This window comes from Balaenoptera ricei, chromosome 20, assembly GCF_028023285.1.
Source record: "Balaenoptera ricei isolate mBalRic1 chromosome 20, mBalRic1.hap2, whole genome shotgun sequence".
NCBI lineage: Eukaryota > Metazoa > Chordata > Mammalia > Artiodactyla > Balaenopteridae > Balaenoptera > Balaenoptera ricei.
The window spans coordinates 23,849,188-23,869,427 of record NC_082658.1 but is presented as its reverse complement, the minus strand read 5'-3'; the positions used below and the strand labels follow the sequence as shown (position 1 = coordinate 23,869,427).

General features: G+C 38.2%; 1 protein-coding gene across 4 annotated transcripts in view; it reads right to left on the bottom strand.

The window, feature by feature from the left end:
- The window catches only part of SPAG9 (sperm associated antigen 9), a 152,005-nt gene that overhangs the window by 73,155 nt on the left and 58,610 nt on the right, over positions 1-20,240 (bottom strand). For all 4 annotated transcript variants that reach the window (XM_059908973.1, XM_059908974.1, XM_059908975.1 and 1 more), the window contains exon 3: positions 2,486-2,556. In XM_059908973.1, coding sequence (XP_059764956.1) covers positions 2,486-2,556 — 71 coding nt within the window. The remainder of the gene's footprint in view (positions 1-2,485; positions 2,557-20,240) is intronic.

The window sequence follows — 20,240 nt, the reverse complement described above, 5'->3', positions numbered from 1 at the left end:
AAAACAAAGAGGCAAAGAAAATTTTCTAGTGCATTTAACGTCCATGTGTTTCATAACCTAAAAGCATTATTGAAAATTCAGGCAAGGGAATCAGACAGACCCAGGTTCAAATCCAGTCACATACTAGCATGGCATTTGGGACAAATCACTCCATCTTCTCTTTCTAAGCTTCACTCTGTAAAATGGGGGTGGATGATAAGAATTTACTCAGAGGACGAGATGAAAATGCATTTAAACAGTCCCTAATGTAAGACCAGGGTTCAAGTTTTTAGTGTTAAATATAAGAGTATGTATATCTCCTCCAATGCCCTCTTCAAGGTATGTCTTCTTTCAAGCAAATTCAGTAATGTGTATAAAATTTTGAAATTAATTAGAGAACAGTTATTCACATTACAAAAAGAGCCAGAGATTTCCCTTAAGCAGCAAACAATGCTTTTGATAAAAGTGCTTTTAAACAACTTTTTTGTAGCCTATAACAAAGGTTACCTTAGTTAGAAGTAACAGTGGAAAGATTAAGGTTAAATCCTTCAGACTTCCTTTCCCTGAAGGTTTTCAGAATTTACCTTTAAAGGACACCTAGTTCTTTAGCATTGGATAGCTATTTATAATTGCTAATTGAATTGTATTTCTAGTACAGCTGTATAAACACAGAAAAATGTGGGCTAGAATAGAAAAGACCCACATTTTAAAGCAGCCATATCTGTGTTATATAAACCTTCCTTGAGGCAGAACGAAATACAGAGAGCCTATCAGGGCAGAGGATAGAAGTTGCTTATGACTAAGGGTGGGGACCCTATGAAAAAGCTACATGTGAGATCTGCCTTGGTTACTAGAGAGACCCAAATCTCTGTCTTGGTATTTAGGATTTTCCTGAGATCTTTTCTTCTTCCTGGGCTGTCCTTCTCTGAAGGAACAGAAATAGAAAAATTATTATATCTTTTCATTTGAAATTAAGATGTCAGATTGCTTTTTCTGCTGGAACACATCTTCACTTTTGCTAAATACGTATATGAGAGAAAATATGAAATTTCACTTTACAATGATTTTTTTTCTAGACCGCATATTTTATACATATTTCAATTTAACAATCCTCAACTATTACAAAGGTTAAAACTTCAATGAAAGAACAAAATGACTATTCATTATTCATCACTATCAACTACTTATGGCACATAAACCTATTCCCCCAAACATGCTTATAATTATCAGCATTGATAAGCACTACCAGTACAGGGCATTGTTCAGGCACTGAATTGAATGGTGTGAAAAGAACCAACAACAGACCTTTAACAATCGATTGTTCTTTAACAGTCTTAATATCTACCAAATACCGTCTTATTAAAATGTGGTTATTTTTTACATACTGAAAAGGCTGCTGTGTATGCTGTTCCTGTCTTCCAAGAGCTCTATGGTTCCAGCCCTCTGTGGCCAATCTTTTTCCTCCACCACTAAATATCAATTCTGTGACACTTCATGCTTAGTGTGTGGTTATGTAAGTTAAAACAGTAATAATCAAACCTCACATGTCAGGAAGAAATGCCAACACCTCCCCAAGAAAGTGTTAAGCACGCTACTCTCCAAAGCAAATGAAACTGAGTGCAGTGGGGTTTTACATTCCTTAAAAGCAACAATATAGGTCCCTACCAGAGGCAGGATAAGAGATCGCCCAAACTAGTGAAAGGAAAATGGAAGCTGAAGACTGGAACCATCTGTATCATGGGAAAGACAGGACTAGAAAGGGAAAGAGAGCAATTATTTTTTTCAGGTAACAGTGCATGCATCTATGAAAATTCTATTTATTTAGGTATGTGAACCCCAGAATGACCATGATACACAGAAACAATTTTCACATTAAGGAGATAGAAAGAAACAAAGGAAATATATAAGAGGCTGACAGAGAATCATAAAAAGAAGGTTAAAAAACCCTCAAGTACATTTTCTAAATTGCTTTGAAGAGATTATGTGCTAGAGTTCATCTAAAATACTGAAATTTCATGCAGAAAACCTGTTTTAGAGTCATTTTAAGACATTATAATTTGTTATTTGTTATGAGCTTGATGCAAATATGTCCTTTATACTGTATTATAAATGTAGAGACTCTGACCAATAATTTACCAATCCATCATTTCCCAACAGGTAACAAAACAAATTATATCAATTTTCTCATATTAGTATCACGTATACTTTTTATTATGCACACATTAAGTTTTTACTTAACCAGCCAAAGACACAAGTATTGGAACTGCCTTAATAATTACATTATTCTGTGGCACACTAATTCACCACATGAAAAGTTAATGCCAGATAAAGGACATTAAAAGTCAACATTTGGTAACTAAGTACATGCTGCATGAAATTTAAAGTCTTCTCAAAATAATCCCCAAGGATTATACTAGCTGATTTTCAAAGAGAAATTAAGACACATTTTCTAAGGTTAATTTCTTTATCTCAATATTAGCATGGTAAGAACAACCTAGAAACCCACCTCTGTGTGTCTTTGATGTAATGCATTATATTCCTTCTTCAGTTCTGCTTCTCTTTCTTCAAGTCTGCTAACTGAAATTAAGATACATACACTTAATCAAAACAAAATATAAGAAATTTACTTGAAAATTCTATCTTTAAAACTTGGAATGGGTTATCCATAATCCTTGATAACTTCAGGACTCATCGCTCCATATGAAATTCTTCACAAAGCTAGTGATCTCATTTCATCATCCTTAATGAAACTTTTGGAGAGGGAATAAACAGAATTTTTTAAAAAACTAAACATCCGATTGCTTCTCCTAATATGTATATGTTTATCAGGTCATCCCCATCTAAGTAGGTTTTTAACATGATATAGAATTACCTCTTGGAAAAACACTTTACAAATCTCCTCATAGAAGTTTTAACCTGGGACTAGGGTCCAAATCATTGATTTCTGATATTATTCCAGCTCTTTTTCACTACTGAGCAGTATGTGAACATGTCAATATTTATAAGTACTTTCTCTACTTCAGGTCTTAATTTCAGGGACTCATCTTCTTTTATTTAGCTCCCTCTGCTGATGGAGTTTGTGTGAGCCACTATGTGGCTCATGGAGCACAACTTTGATACTTTAAAAAAAAGTTTTAAGATCCTGAGATATAGAATGTCAGAACAGGATTTCACAGGAAAGAATGGTATCAGAGAGGAATGATTTTGAGAAGATGGAATCCAAGCAGGACCACGAAGAAATTACAGTACCCAAGATAGATAGTGATGACAGTAGAGCAGGCAGGCACTGTTATCACAGAGAAAGGAACACAAAACAGTGGAGGTGGCAAGGAAGAGGGGAGACCAGCCAGCCTGGAGGAGCCCATACTGGCTAAGGAGCAGTGGGTGACAGTCTGCTGGGGAGAAGTAAAGCTGGCGCTAAAGGAGCTTGTCAAGATACTCATTTAAGTCTGTCTGAAAGCATGAGAGCAGTTGGAAATGGTCTCTTGGTATAAGGGTCAGCTAGCTACAAACATGCAAGGCTGTTTTTAAGTGACAGCCAGTGACTGTGTCAGCTGGCTGTAGAAGTAACTACTATGAACTATAACAGCACACGCATGAATGTTTTCATATGCCTAATATTAACACACCAGACACCATATATCACATAACTTGTGCTGCCTGGTAAACTCATTTTTGGTTTGTGTAGCTTTGTTTGAATATATTGAAAATATGCCATTAATTAGGAAATCTGTAGCTCTGACTTTTGATTTGTTTCTAATCAAGCCTATGTGTTGGCTCATTAAATTTGCAACAGTGAGTAAATACACTACAGTATCCATAGAGTCACACTTTATCGTGCCAGGCAAGGCTTGAGGACATGCGCTGCTCATCTTATCTTGTGGCTGAAAGCAATAAAAAGCAAACCTATAAGGCAGCTGTTTTGTGATAACACAACAGATACTGAAACCATAATAAATTTTAGTGCAGCTTCTGTGATTTTTATTTAAAGACAGAAAATCCAAGCAACTTACCAATTATATTAATCTAAAAGCATAATCCTAAAACTACTGGGTGAACCATAAGTATTTTTAATTGCTCATCTGTGTGAATCAAAATTTTCCTGGTATTGTGCAACCAAAACAAAAAATTAGAGGCTGAGACTAAAATAAAATTGCAACTATCATCCATAACCCTCAATTTCAAATTTGTGCTCAACAGTAGAGCCCCATTACTCTTGTCAACTAACTTGGTATAAATTCATAAGATAAATTTATATCACCATCACCACCACTACTACTAACAGCTAACATTATATAGTACTTGTTATGTAACATGCACTGTCCTACGTACTTTATATTAACTAACTTGAGCCTGACATTAACCTTATGATGAAAGTTTAATACATTTCATTTTAGAGATAAGGAAACTGAAGTAAATAGGGGTTAAGTAACTTGCCCAAATTCACAAAGTTAGTAAATGGCAAAACTACAATTCCTAATGGAAGAGACTAGATCCAGAATCAGCTTTTAATTACCATGGTATTCTGTCTCTCAAGAAATACTCATTTTAATTTGTTTTATATATTGGAGTCTACTTTAAAATTTCACTTTGGGGAAAAAAAGTATAGAGGGTACTCCTTTATTACTTGAAATAAAACCCCCTCTGTCTGGAAAGAACCTAATCATGGATACTACAACTCAAAGGTATCAAACTGCCAAGTAAAATATGTACCCAACTTTATTAATCATGATGAAATGCATATTAAAACCAAAATGTGGGAATTCCCAGGTGGTCCAATGGTTAGAACTCTGCGCTCTCACTGCCGAGGGCCCAAGTTTGATCCCTGGTCGGGGAACTAAGATGCCATAAGCCAGGTGGTGTGGCAAAAAAACAAACAAACAAACAAAAAAGTAAAAAAACAAAATGCAACACCACTACATACCTGTCAGAATAGCTAAAATGAAAAACAGTGTTGGTAAGGAACAAGTTCTGGTAAGGAACTTTTATACACTGCTGGTGGGAATATAAATTGGTACACCCAATTTGAAAACTGGCAAGATTTAAGAAAGTTAATATTTGTCAACCTTATGACAAAACAAGTTCATTACTATGAAATATGTCTATGTGTCCACCAAAAGGCATTTAAGACAATGCTCAAAGCAGCACTATTTGTGCCCCAACCTGGAATCAACCCAAATATCCACCAACAGCAAAATGGATAAATATTCATGTACTGGAATACTATACAATAATGAGAATGAGGAAATTATTGCTGTACACAACATCATGGACAAATCTCACAAACAGGATATTGAGGAAAAGAAGCAGAAGCAAAAGAATACAAAGTTCAAATACATACATAACTAATCTAAAACTAATCTAACGTGTTAGAAGTCAGGATAGTGGTTACCTTTGGGGAGGAGTTATGACCTGATGAATTTACTGTGTATACAGCCCAACCCCACCCCACTCCAAACATAATGTGTACCCATTCACACAAGCACTTTCCTTGGCTTGAATACTCATCATTCTTTATGTTCTCCAACAACTCCTATAAATTCAACATATAGCGCAGGATTTAAACAGACTATTCAGAACCATAACAAATAAGCTGTATTGATTCATCATTAAAATGTATGGGGAGATGAGCAAAAAATGTTACCAGATTGGAGAATTATAAAAAGAAATAGGGCTTCCCTGGTGGCGCAGTGGTTAAGAATCCGCCTGCCAATGCAGGGGACACGGGTTCAAGCCCTGGTCCGGGAAGATCCCACATGCCGCGGAGCAACTAAGCCCGTGCGCCACAACTACTGAGCCTGCACTCTAGAGCCCGCGAGACACAAGTGCTAAGCCCGCGTGCTACAACTACTGAAGCCTGTGCACCTAGAGCCTGTGCTCCACAACAAGAGAAGCCAGCGCAACGAGAAGCCTGCACACTGCAACAAAGAGTAGCTCCCGCTCGCCGCAACTAGAGAAAGCCTGAGTGCAGCAACAAAGACCCAAAGCAGCCAAAAAATAAACAAATAATTTTTTTAAAAAAAGAAAGAAAGAAAGAAAGAAAAAATGATTGCCATCATTGGAGGATAAATTGGAATTACTCTTTTGAAGGTCACGTTGGTGATATGTATTAAAATAAGCAATGTGTATATCCTTTGACCCATTGTTACTATTCATTTGAAAAGGGCGTAGAACAGGACCTCACACACCTGTCTTTCAAATACAACAATTAAAGGTACTGTTAAAATGAATGCAGTATTATCATAAATGCTGACATGAGATGCTGCCTAGAACTTAATGGAAGGATGTTGAATATTACTGCTATATCTGAAATTTAAAAATATAAAACAATGCATAGTATGATGTCACTAAGATGTCTACAAAGTCAAAACGAACTGATTTTCTCTCCGAAACCTGCTCTTTCCCGTAATCTTCTTACTCAGGCAAAAATCTTGCAACTATCCTTTTGCTCTTCTCTTTTCCCACACTGCAATCCATCAGCAAATTCTGTCCAGTTTACCTTCAAAATAAATCTAGAATCTGACAACTTTTTACCACTTCTATCACTCCCACCTTGATATAAGACATCATCTCTTGCCTGGATTATTACAATTATCTCCTGACTAGTGTTTCTGCTCTAGTCTCTGCTCCCCTGTGTTTAAATGGTAACCTGGCTGGAGTCAGATAGTGACTGACTGCTCAAAACCCTTCAACAGCTTCCCGTGACAGAAAGAAAGAAAGGAAGGAGTGAGGGAGAGAGTCCTTACTCTGGCCTACAAGACCCTTCAGGATCGGATGTGTCAAGCCACACGGCTTTTGTTCCCATGGAGAATTCTTGTCTCCCCACCCAACTGTTACAGACTGAACTGTGTCCAACCCAAATTCATATGTTGAACCCCTAACCAATGTAACTATGTTTGTAAACAGGGCTTTCAAAAGGTAATTAAGGGGAATTCCCTGGTGGTCCAGGGTTAGGACTCGGAGCTTTCACTGCTGGAGCCTGGGTGCAATTCCTGGTCGGGGAACTAAGATCCTGCAAGCTGCGTGGCACAGCCAAAAAAATAAATAAATAAAAATAAAATAAAAAGGTAATTAAGGTTAGATGAGATCATAAAGATGGGGTCCTAACTCAATAGGACTGGTATCTTTTTTTAAGAAAAGGAAATGATAACAGAGCTCTTTCTCCCCAAACATGCACAGAGAAAAGGTCCTGTGAGAACACAGAGAGAAGGCGGCCACCTGCAAGCCAGGGAGAGCGGTCTCAGAAGAAACCAAACCTGCCAGCACTTTCCAGCCTTTAGAACTGTGAGAAAATTAATTTCTGTAATTTAAGCCACCCAGTCTGTGGCCTTTTGTTATGGCAGCCCTACAAGAACTATTGACAAATATCATTAAGACAACCTTTGAGAGAAGCTTTTATACATAATGTTTATCAATTGACTTGGGACAGACAGCTGAGCTTGTAGCTCATAGAAACAGGTCCTGACTGACTTTATGGCAGCTTGCTAACCGACGTTGGTTTGTGTAGCTTTGTTGCAATGTACTACTTAATCGTAAGAATGTGGGAAAGGAGACATAAAGCCCCAAAATACCACTAATTGCCAGAAATCTCCTACCATTTACCTAAATGAACATGATCATTGTTCAAACTGGCTTATGTTTATCTACAAAAATTTCTTAAATTTCTATTAATCACTCTGTCCCCTTAAGCATTTTGTATTATTTCTATCGATAATTCCTTAACCCTCCATTCACAGCTTTTTAACCCATTAGACTTAACGTTCTACTTATTTCCATTTGGCATCATAGTCTTACTTTCACCTCAAAAATAAATTTGATAAACTATCAACCCATTCGCTAATCAACCATTTCACACTGTATTTACTAATCTCATATAAATTATCTGTATCTGTATTATTTCTTAGCAAGCCTGTATCATACAAGAAAGGGCATTTAACACATGCAAACCACATATGGTTACATGTGGCCTGCCCCTGACTCTCTTATTTTTTTCAATAGATTTTATTTTTTAGAGCAGTTTAAGGTTCACAGAAAAACTGAAAGTACAGTTTCCATATACCCCTGCCACCACACACCCACATCTTCCCCCACTATCTACATCCCACACCAGTGTTGTACATATATTACAGTCAATAAACCTACACTGACACATCATAATCACCCAAACACTAAAGTTTACATCAGGATTAACTCTTTGTGTTGAATATTCTATAGATTTGGACACATACATAATGACATGTATCCACAATTACAGTTTCATACAGAGTAGTTTCATTGCCTTAAAAATCCTCTGTTCGCCACCTATTCATCCCTCCCTCCCTCCCTCGTCCCCTCCCACTGTCCATTTTAACCATGGCAACACTTATCTTTTACTGTCTCTATAGTTTTGCCTTTTTCAGATTGGCTTCTTTTACTCTGTAATACCTTTCTGAGGTTTTTCCATGTGTTTTCATCACTTGATACATCACTGCTTTTTAGCACGGAAAAATATTCCATTGTATGGATGCACCACAGTTTATTCCTGTTATTTTCATAAGTGCTACAGTGTTAAAACTATAAGCCTTAAACGCTCATCATCTCATCTAAGCACTAAAGTTAATTTTCTTAATCTACAAATATTTTCAGTTAGTACTGCTGCATATTACACACTTCTACGCTGACAGATGATTTCCATATTTTCACTGTTCTTAATACAAAATACATCACAAGTACACTTAAAGCAAGCTCTCTCTCAGCTTTCTGTATGAATACATGTTACCTATTACAGTATTTAACACAACTAGTTTTATTTTTTAAGGCAGCAGAAGATCCAGGCTAAAAGTAGAACATATTCACCTCAAAATGTAAACTGATAACACTGTACTTTACATCAGCCTATTAGTCTGATGCATCACTGTTGTACTCTGATTTTCTCTCACCTGTAACTATGTTTTTAAGAACATTTCATCCAAAAGCTGCAGAAACTGTGCACTCTCTTCAACTGCACATGAAACATTCTCCAGGATAGATCACATGTTATACCACAAAACAAGTCTCAGTAAACTTAAAAACACTGAAGTCATATCAAGCCTCTTTTCCAACCACAGTGCTATGAGACTTGCAATCAACTACAAGAAAAAACCACAAAAAATACTAAACATGTGGAAGCTAAACAAATGCTACTAAGCAACCAATGGGTCAATGAAGAAATCAAAGAGGAAGTCAAAAAATACCTTAAGGGGACTTCCCTCGTGGTGCAGTGGTTAAGAATCTGCCTGCCAATCTGGGGGACACAGGTTTGAGCCCTGGCCCGGGAAGATCCCACATGCTGCAGAGCAGCTAAGCCCCTGCGCTACAACTGCTGAGCAACCCCTGCTCGCCACAACTAGAGAAAGCCTGCACACAGCAACAAAGACCCAATGCAGCCAAAAATAAATAAATAAAAATAAATTTATATATAAAAAAAAAAACCTTAAGATCCTGAAAATGGAAACATAATATTCCAAAATCTATGGGAGACAGCAAAAATAGTTCTAAGAGGGAAATTCAAGAAACAAGAAAAATCTCAAATAAACAATCTAACCTTACACCTAAAGGAACTGGAAAAAGAAAAACAAAACCCAATGTTAAGAGAAAGAAGGAAATAATAAAGATTAGAGTGGAAATAGAGACCTTCAAGATGGCAGAGGAGTAAGACGTGGAGATCACCTTCCTCCCCACAAATACATCAAAAATACATCTACATGTGGAACAACTCCTACAGAACACCTACTGAATGCTGGCAGAAGACCTCAGACGTCCCCACGTACCTGGGTAGGGCAAAAGAAAAAAGGAAAAGCAAGAGACAAAAGAATAGGGACAAGACCTGCACCTCTGGGAGGGAGCTGTGAAGGAGGAAAAGTTTCCACACACTAGGAAGCCCCTTCACTGGCAGAGATGGGGGGGTGGGCGGGGGGGGGGAAGCTATGGAGCCACGGAGGAGAGCACAGCAACAGGGGTGCAGAGGGCAAAGCGGAGAGATTCCCACAAAAAGGATCAGAGCTGACCAGCATTCACTAGCCTCAGAGGCTTGTTTGCTCACCCGCCAGGGCGGCTGGGGGCTGGGAGCTGAGGCTCTGGCTTCCGAGGTCAGATCCCAGGGAGAGGACTGCGGTTGGCTATGTGAACACAGCCTGAAGGGGGCTAGTGCGCCACAGATAGCCGGAAGGGAGTCCGGGAAAAAGTCTGGAACTGCCTAAGAGGCAAGAGACCATTGTTTCAGGATGCGTGAGGAGAGGGGATTCAGAGCACCGCCTAAATGAGCTCCACATACCAGTGCGCACCGTGGCTATCAGCGCGGACCCCAGAGACGGGCATGAGATGCTAAGGCTGCTGCTGCAGCCACCAAGAAGCCTGTGTGCAAGCACAGGTCACTATCCACTCCTCCCCTCCTGGGAACCTGTGCAGCCCGCCACTGCCAGGGTCCCATGATCCACACACAACTTCCCCGGGAGAACGCACACCATGCCTCAGGCTGTTGAAAGGACATGCCGTCCTCTGCCGCCGAAGGTTCGCCCCGCATTCCGTACCCCTCCCTCCCCACAGCCTGAGTGAGCCAGAGCCCCCTAATCAGCTGCTCCTTTAACCCCATCCTGTCTGGGCGGGAAACAGATGCCCTCAGGCGACCTACACGCAGAGGCGGGGCCAAATCCAAAGCTGAACCCCAAGAGCTGTGCGAACAAATAAGAGAAAGGGAAATTTCTCCCAAAAGCCTCAGGAGCAGCAGATTAAATCTCCACAATCAACTTGATGTACCCTGCATCTGTGGAATACCTGAACAGACAATGAATCAACCCAACACTGAGGCGGTGGACTTTGGGAGCAACGATATATATATTTTTTTCCTTTTTCTCTTTTTGTGTATATGTGTATGCTTCTTTGTGTGATTTTGCCTGTACAGCTTTGCTTTTACCATTTGTCCTAGGGATCTGTCTGTCCGTTTTGTTAGTTTGTTTGTTCTTTTCTTACTTTTTTTTTTCTTTTTTTTTTTTAATCAGTCATCAATTTTATACACATCACTGTATACATGTCAATCCCAATCGCCCAATTCAGCACACCACCATCCCCACCCCACCGCAGTTTTCCCCCATTGGTGTCCATACGTTTATTCTCTACATCTGTGTCTCAACTTCTGCCCTGCTACTGGGTTCAACTGTACCATTTTTCTAGGTTCCACATACATGCATTAATATACGATATTTGTTTTTCTCTTTCTGACTCACTTCACTCTGCATGACAGTCTCTAGATCCATCCACGTCTCAACAAATGACTCAATTTCGTTCCTTTTTATGGCTGAGTAATATTCCATTGTATATATGTACCACATCTTCTTTAACCATTCGTCTGTCGATGGGCATTTAGGTTGCTTCCATGTCCTGGCTACTGTAAATAGTGCGGCAATGAACATTGGGGTGCATGTGTCTTTTTGAATTATGGATTTCTCTGGGTATATGCCCAGTAGTGGGATTGTTGGATCATATGGTAAATCTATTTTTAGTTTTTTAAGGAACCTCCATACTGTTCTCCATAGTGGCTGTATCAATTTACATTCCCACCAACAGTGCAAGAGGGTTCCCCTTTCTCCACACCCTCTCCAGCATTTGCTGTTTGTAGATTTTCTGATGATGCCCATTCTAACTGGTGTGAGGTGATACCTCATTGTAGTTTTGATTTGCAGTTCTGTAATAATTAGTGATGTTGAGCATCTTTTCATGTGCTTCTTGGCCATCTGTATGTCTTCTTTGGAGAAATGTCTATTTAGGTCTTCTGCCCATTTTTGGATTGGGTTGTTTGTGTCTTTAATATTGAGCTGAATGAGCTGTTTATATATTTTGGAGATTAATCCTTTGTCCGTTGATTCGTTTGCAAATATCTTCTCCCGTTCTGAGGGTTGTCTTTTCGTCTTGTTTATGGTTTCCTTTGCTGTGCAAAAGCTTTGAAGTTTCATTAGGTCCCATTTGTTTATTTTCGTTTTTATTTCCATTACTGTAGGAGATGGATCAAAAAAGATCTTGCTGTGATTTATGTCAAAGAGTGTTCTTCCTATGTTTTCCTCCAAGAGTTTTACGGTGTCCAGTCTTACATTTAGGTCTCTAATCCATTTTGAGTTTATTTTTGTGTATGGTGTTAGGGAGTATTCTAATTTCATTCTTTTACATGTAGCTGTCCAGTTTTCCCAGCACCACTTATTGAAGAGACTGTCTTTTCTCCATTGTATATCTTTGCCTCCTTTGTCATAGATGAGTTGACCATAGGTGCGTGGGTTTACCTCTGGGCTTTCTATCTTGTTCCATTGACCTATGTTTCTGTTTTTGTGCCAGTACCATATTGTCTTGATTACTGTAGCTTTGTAGTACAGTCTGAAGTCAGGGAGTCTGATTCCTCCAGCTCCATTTTTTCCCTCAAGACTGCTTTGGCTATTCGGGGTCTTTTGTGTCTCCATACAAATTTTAAGATGATTTGTTCTAGTTCCGTAAAAAATGCCATTGGTAATTTGATAGGGATTGCATTCAATCTGTGGATTGCTTTGGGTAGTACAGTCATTTTCACAATATTGATTCTTCCAATCCAGGAACATGGTATATCTCTCCATCTGTTGGTATCATCTTTAATTTCTTTCATCAGTGTCTTATAGTTTTCTGCACATAGGTCTTTTGTCTCCCTAGGTAGGTTTATTCCTAGGTATTTTATTCTTTTTGTTGCAATGGTAATTGGGAGTGTTTTCTTAATTTCACTTTCAGATTTTTCATCATTAGTGTATAGGAATGCAAGAGATTTCTGTGCATTAATTTTGTATCCTGAAACTTTACCAAATGCACTGATTAGCTCTAGTAGTTTTCTGGTGGCATATTTAGGATTCTCTATGTATAGTAACATGGCATCTGCAAACAGTGACGGTTTTACTTCTTCGTTTCCAACTTGTATTCCTTTTATTTCTTTTTCTTCTCTGATTGCCATGGCTAGGACTTCCAAAACTATGTTGAATAATAGTGGTGAGAGTGGACATCCTTGTCTCATTCCTGATCTTAGAGGAAATGCTTTCAGTTTTTCACTGTTGAGAATGATGTTTGCTGTGGGCTTGTCGTATATGGCCTTTATTGTGTTGAGGTAGGTTCCCTCTATGCCCACTTTCTGGAGAGTTTTTATCATAAATGGGTGTTGAATTTTGTCAAAAGCTTTTTCTGCATAGACTGAGATGATCATATGGTTTTTATTCTTCAATTTGTTAATATGGTATATCACATTGATTGATTTGCGTATATTGAAGAATCCTTGCATCCCTGGGATAAATCCCACTTGATCGTGGTGTATGATCCTTTTAATGTGTTGTTGGATTCTGTTTGCTAGTATTTTGTTGAGGATTTTTGCATCTATATTCATCAGTGATATTGGTCTGTAATTTTCTTTTTTTGTAGTATCTTTGTCTGGTTTTGGTATCAGGGTGACGGTGGCCTCATAGAATGAGTTTCGGAGTGTTCCTTCCTCTGCAATTTTTTGGAAGAGTTTGAGAAGGATGGGTGTTAGCTCTTCTCTAAATGTTTGATAGAATTCAACTGTGAAGCCATCTGGTCCTGGATTTTTGTTTGTTGGAAGATTCTTAATCACAGTTTCAATTTCATTACTTGTGATTGGTCTGTTCATATTTTCTGTTTCTTCCTGGTTCAGTCTTGGAAGGTTATACCTTTCTAAGAATTTGTCCATTTCTTCCAGGTTGTCCATTTTATTGGCATAGAGTTGCTTGTAGTAGTCTCTTAGGATGCTTTGTATTTCTGTGGTGCCTGTTGTAACTTCTCCTTTTTCATTTCTACTTTTATTGATTTGAGTCCTCTCCCTCTTTTTCTTGATGAGTCTGGCTAATGGCTTATCAATTTTATTTATCTTCTCTAAGAACAAGCTTTTAGTTTTATTGCTGTTTGCTATTGTTTTCTTTGTTTCTATTTCATTTATTTCTGCTCTGATCTTTACGATTTCTTTCCTTCTGCTAACTTTGTGTTTTGTTTGTTCTTCTTTCTCTAGTTCCTTGAGGTGTAAGGTTAGATTGTTTACTTGAGATTTTTCTTGTTTCTTTGGTAGGCTTGTATAGCTATAAACTTCCCTCTTAGAATTGCTTTTGCTGCATCCCATAGGTTTTGGGTCATCGTGTTTTCATTGTCATTTGTCTCTAGGTATTTTTTGATTTCCTCTTTGATTTCTTCAGTGATCTCTTGGTTATTCAGTAACGTATTGTTTAGCCTCCATGTGTTTGTGTTTTTTACGTTTTATTCCCTGTAATTCATTTCTAACCTCATAGCGTTGTGGTCAGAAAAGATGCTTGATATGATTTCAATTTTCTTAAATTTACTGAGGTTTGATTTGTGACCCAAGATGTGATCTATCCTGGAGAATGTTCCATGTGCACTTGAGAAGAAAGTGTAATCTGCTGTTTTGGGATGTTTCCTATAAATATCAATTAAATCTATCTGGTCTATTGTGTCATTTAAAGCTTCTGTTGCCTTATTTATTTTCATTTTGGATGATATGTCCACTGGTGTAAGTGAGGTGTTAAAATCCTCCACTATTATTGTGTTACTGTCGATTTCCTCTTTTATAGCTGTTAGCAGTTGCCTTATGTATTGAGGTGCTCCTATGTTGGGTGCATAAATATTTATAATTGTTATATCTTCTTCTTGGATTGATCCCTTGATCATTATGTAATGTCCTTCCCTGTCTCTTGTAACATTCTTTATTTTAAAGTCTATTTTATCTGATATGACTATAGCTACTCCAGCATTCTTTTGATTTCCATTTGCATGGAATATCTTTTTCCATCCCCTCACTTTGTCTGTATGTGTCCCTATGTCTAAAGTGGGTCTCTTGTAGACAGCATATATATGGGTCTTGTTTTTGTATCCATTCAGCAAGCCTGTGTCTTTTGGTGGGAGCATTTAATCCATTCACGTTTAAGGTAATTATTGATATGTATGTTCCTGTGACCATTTTCTTAATTGTTTTGGGTTTGTTTTTGTAGGTCCTTTTCTTCTCTTGTGTTTCCCACTCAGAGAAGTTCCTTTAGCATTTGTTGTAGAGCTGGTTTCGTGGTGCTGAATTCTCTTAGCTTTTGCTTGTCTGTAAAGCTTTTGATTTCTCCATCAAATCTAAATGAGATCCTTGCCGGGTAGAGTAATCTTGGTTGTAAGTTCTTCCCTTTCATCACTTTAAGTATATCATGCCACTCTCTTCTGGCTTGTAGAGTTTCTGCTGAGAAATCAGCTGTTAGCCTTATGGGAGTTCCCTTGTATGTTATTTGTCGTTTTTCCCTTGCTGCTTTCAATAATTTTTCTTTGTCTTTAATTTTTGCCAATTTGATTACTATGTGTCTCGGCGTGTTTCTCCTTGGGTTTATCCTGTATGGGACTCGCTGCGCTTCCTGGACTTGGGTGGCTATTTCCTTTCCCATGTTAGGGAAGTTTTCGACTATAATCTCTTCATATTTTTTCTCTGGTCCTTTCTCTCTCTCTTTTCCTTCTGGGACCCCTATAATGCGAATATTGTTGCGTTTAATGCTGTCCCAGAGGTCTCTTAGACTGTCTTCATTTCTTTTCATTCTTTTTTCTTTATTCTGTTCCGCAGCAGTGAATTCCACCATTCTGTCTTCCAGGTCACTTATCCGTTCTTCTGCCTCAGTTATTCTGCTACTGATTCCTTCTAGTGTAGTTTTCATTTCAGTTATTGTATTGGTCATCTCTGTTTATTTGTTCATTAATTCTTCTAGGTCTTTGTTAATAATTTCTTGCATCTTCTCAATCTTTGCCTCCATTCTTATTCCGAGGTCCTGGATCATCTTCACTATCATTATTCTGAATTCTTTTTCTGGAAGGTTGCCTATCTCCACTTCATTTAGTTGTTTTTCTGGGGTTTTTTCATGTTCCTTCATCTGGTATATGGCTCTCTGCCTTTTCATCTTGTCTATCTTTCTGTGAATGTGGTTTTTGTTCCACAGGCTGCAGGATTGTAGTTTTTCTTGTTTCTGCTGTCTGCCCTCTGGTGGTTGAGGTTATCTAAGAGGCTTGATGAGAGGCTCTGGTGGTGGGTAGAGCTGACTCTATTAGTATTTAGTAATTAAGAAGAACTATCTCACACAGGGCCAGCGGCTCCGTCCTCCGCTTCCCCAGAGAACCTTTCACGTCAGCTGTGCGGCAGCTCGGCCAAAGTGTGCGCCCAAGTTCAAGTCCGGTGGTCTGGCGGCTGCAGCGCCTTGAAGTCCGCACACTTTTCTTACTCTTTAATATTTTTTACTTTTATTAATTATGTTTTACTTTTAATAATTATGTTTTATTTTATTCCATTTATTTTTTTCTTTCTTTCTTCCTTTTTTTATCCCTTTTCTTCTGAGCCATGGGACTGACAGGGTCTTGGTGCTCTGGCTGGGTGTCAGACCCGTGCCTCTGAGGTGGGAGAGCTGAGTTCAGGACATTGGTCCACCAGAGACCTCACAGCTCCACGTAATATCAAACGGTGAAAGCTCTCCCAGAGATCTCCATCTCAACGTTAAGACCAACCTCCACTCAATGACCAGCAAGGTACAGTGCTGGACACCCTATGCCAAACAACTAGCAAGACAGGAACACAACCCCACCCATTAGCAGAGAGGCTGCTTAAAATCATAATAAGTTCACAGACACCCCAAAACACACCACTGGACACGGTCCTGCCCACCGGAAAGACATGATCCAGCCTCATCCAGCAGAAAACAGGCATCAGTCCCCTCAACAAGGAAGCCTGCACAACCCACTGAACCAACCTTTCACACTGGGGGCAGACACCAAAAGAAGCAATGGGAACTACGAACCTGCAGCCTGCGAAAAGGAGACCCCAAACACAGTAAGTTAAGCAAAATGGGAAGACAGAGAAATACACAGCAGAGGAAGGAGCAAGGTAAAAACCCACCAGACCAAACAAATGAAGAGGAAATGGGCAGTCTGCCTGAAAATGAATTCAGAGTAATGATAGTAAAGATGATCCAAAATCTTGGAAATAGAATGGAGAAAATACAAGAAAAGTTTAGCAAGGATCTAGAAGAACTAAAGAGCAAACAAACAACGATCAACAACACAATAAATGAAATTTAAAATTCTCTAGAAGGAATCACTAAGCTGAATAACTGAGGCAGAAGAACAGATAAGTGACCTGGAAGATAAAATAGTGGAAATAACTACCACAGAGCAGAATAAACAAAAAAGAAACAAAAGAATTGAGGACAGTCTCAGAGACCTCTGGGACAACATTAAATGCACCAACACTCGAATTATAGGGGTCCCAGAAGAAGAAGAGAAAAAAAAAAGGGACTGAGAAAATATTTGAAGAGATTATAGCTGAAAACTTCCCTAATATGCGAAAGGAAATAGTCAATCAAGTCCAGGAAGCACAGAGAGTTCCATACAGGATAAATCCAAGGAGAAACACACCAAGACACATATTAATCAAACTATCAAAAATTAAATACAAACAAAAAATATTAAAAGCAGCAAGGGAAAAGTAACAGTCAACGTACAAGGGAATCCCCATAAGGTTAACAGCTGATCTTTCAACAGAAACTCTGCAAGCCAGAAGGGAGTGACAGCACATATTTGAAGTGAAGAAAGGGAAAAACTGACAACCAAGATTACTCTACCCAGCAAGGATCTCATTCAGATTCGACGGAGAAATTAAAACCTTTTCACACAAGCAAAAGTTAACACAATTCAGCACCACCAAACCAGCTTTACAACAAATGCTAAAGGAACTTCTCTAAGCAGGAAACAGAAGAGAAGGAAAAGACCTACATTAACAAACCCAGAACAATTAAGAAAATGGTAAAAGGAACATACATACAGATAACTACCTTAAACGTAAATGGATTAAATGCTCCAACCAAAAGACATAGACTGGCTGAATGGATACAAAAACAAGACCCGTATATATGCTGTCCACAAGAGACCCACTTCAGACCTAGGGACACATACAGACTGAAAGTGAGGGGATGGAAAAAGATATTCCATACAAATGGAAACCAAAAGAAAGCTGGAGTAGCAATTCTTATATCAGACAAAACAGACTTTAAAATAAAGACTATTACAAGAGACAAAGACGACACTACATAATGATCAAGGGATCGATCCAAGAAGAAGATATAACAATTGTAAATACTTATGCACCCAACATAGGAGCACCTCAATACATAAGGCAAATGCTAACAGCCATAAAAGGGGAAATCGACAGCAACACAATCATAGTAGGGGACTTCAACACCCCACTTTCACCAATGGACAGATCATCCAAAATGAAAATCAATAAGGAAACACAAGCTTTAAATGGTACATTAAACAAGATGGACTTAATTGCTATTTATAGGACATTCCATTCAAAAACAGCAGAATACACTTTCTTCTCAAGTGCTTATGGAACATAATCCAGGATAGATCATATCTTGGGTCACAAATCAAGCCTTGGTAAATTTGAGAAAACTGAAATCGTATCAGGTATCTTTTCCGACCACAACACTATGAAACTAGATATCAATCACAGGAAAAAATCTGTAAAAAATACAAACACATGGAGGCAAAACAATACACTACTAAATAACCAAGAGATCGCTGAAGAAATCAAAGAGGAAATCAAAAAATACCTAGAAACAAATGACAATGAAAACACGACGACCCAAAACCTATGGGATGCAGCAAAAGCAGTTCTAAGAAGGAAGTTTATAGCAATACAATCCTACCTCAAGAAACAAGAAAATTCTCAAATAAACAACCTCACCTTACACCTAAAGCAATTAGAGAAAGAAGAACAAAAAAACCCCAAAGTTAGCAAAAGGAAAGAAATACTCAGAAATAATCAGAAAGATCAGATCAGAAATAAATGAAAAGAAATGAAGGAAACGATAGCAAGGATCAATAAAACTAAAGGCTGATTCTTTGAGAAGATAAATAAAATTGATAAACCACTAGACAGACTCATCAAGAAGAAAAGGAAGAAGACTCAAATCAAGAGAATTAGAAATGAAAAAAGGGAAGTAACAACTGACACTGCAGAAATACAAAGGATAATGAGAGATTACTACAAGCAACTCTATGCCAATAAAATGGACAACCTGGAAGAAATGGACAGATTCTTAGAAAAGCACAACCTTCTGAGACTGAACCAGGAAGAAACAGAAAATATAAACAGACTGATCACAAGCACTGAAATTGAAACTGTGATTTAAAATCTTCCAACAAACAAAATCCCAGGACCAGATGGCTTCACAGGCAAATTCTACCAAACATTTAGAGAAGAGCTAACACCTATCCTTCTCAAACTCTTCCAAAATACAGCAGAGGGAAGAACACTCCCAAACTCATTCTATGAGGCCACCATCACTCTGATACCAAAACCAGACAAAGATGTCACAAAAAAAGAAAACTACAAGCCAATATCACTGATGAACATAGATGCAAAAATCCTCATCAGAATACTAGCAAACAGAATCCAACAGCACATTAAAAGGATCATACACTATGATCAAGTGGGGTTTATCCCAGGGATGCAAGGATTCTTCAATATATGCAAATCAATCAATGTGATATACCATATTAACAAATTGAAGGAGAAAAACCGTATGATTATCTCAATAGATGCAGAAAAAGCTTTCGACAAAATTCAACATCCATTTATGATAAAAACCCTCCAGAAAGTAGGTATAGAGGGAACTTATCTCAACATAATAAAGGCCATATATGACAAACACACAACCAACATCGTTCTCAATGGTGGAATACTGAAACCGTTTCCACTAAGATCAGGAACAAGACAAGGTTGCCCACTCTCACCACTATTATTCAACATCGTTTTGGAAGTTTTAGCCACAGCAATCAGAGAAGCAAAAGAAATAAAAGGAATACAAATTGGAAAAGAAGTAAAACTGTCACTGTTTGCAGATGACGTGATAGTATACATAGAGAATCCCAAAGATGCTACCAGAAAATTACCAGAGCTAATCAATGAGTTTGGTAAAGTAGCAGGATACAAAATTAATGCACAGAAATCTCTTGCATTCCTGTACACTAATGATGAAAAATCTGAAAGAGAAATTAAGGAAACACTCCCATTTACCACTTCAAAAAAAAGAATAACATACCTAGGAATAAACCTACCTAGGGAGACAAAAGACCTGTATGCAAAAAACTGTAAGACACTGATGAAAGAAATTAAAGATGATACCAACAGATGGAGAGATATACCA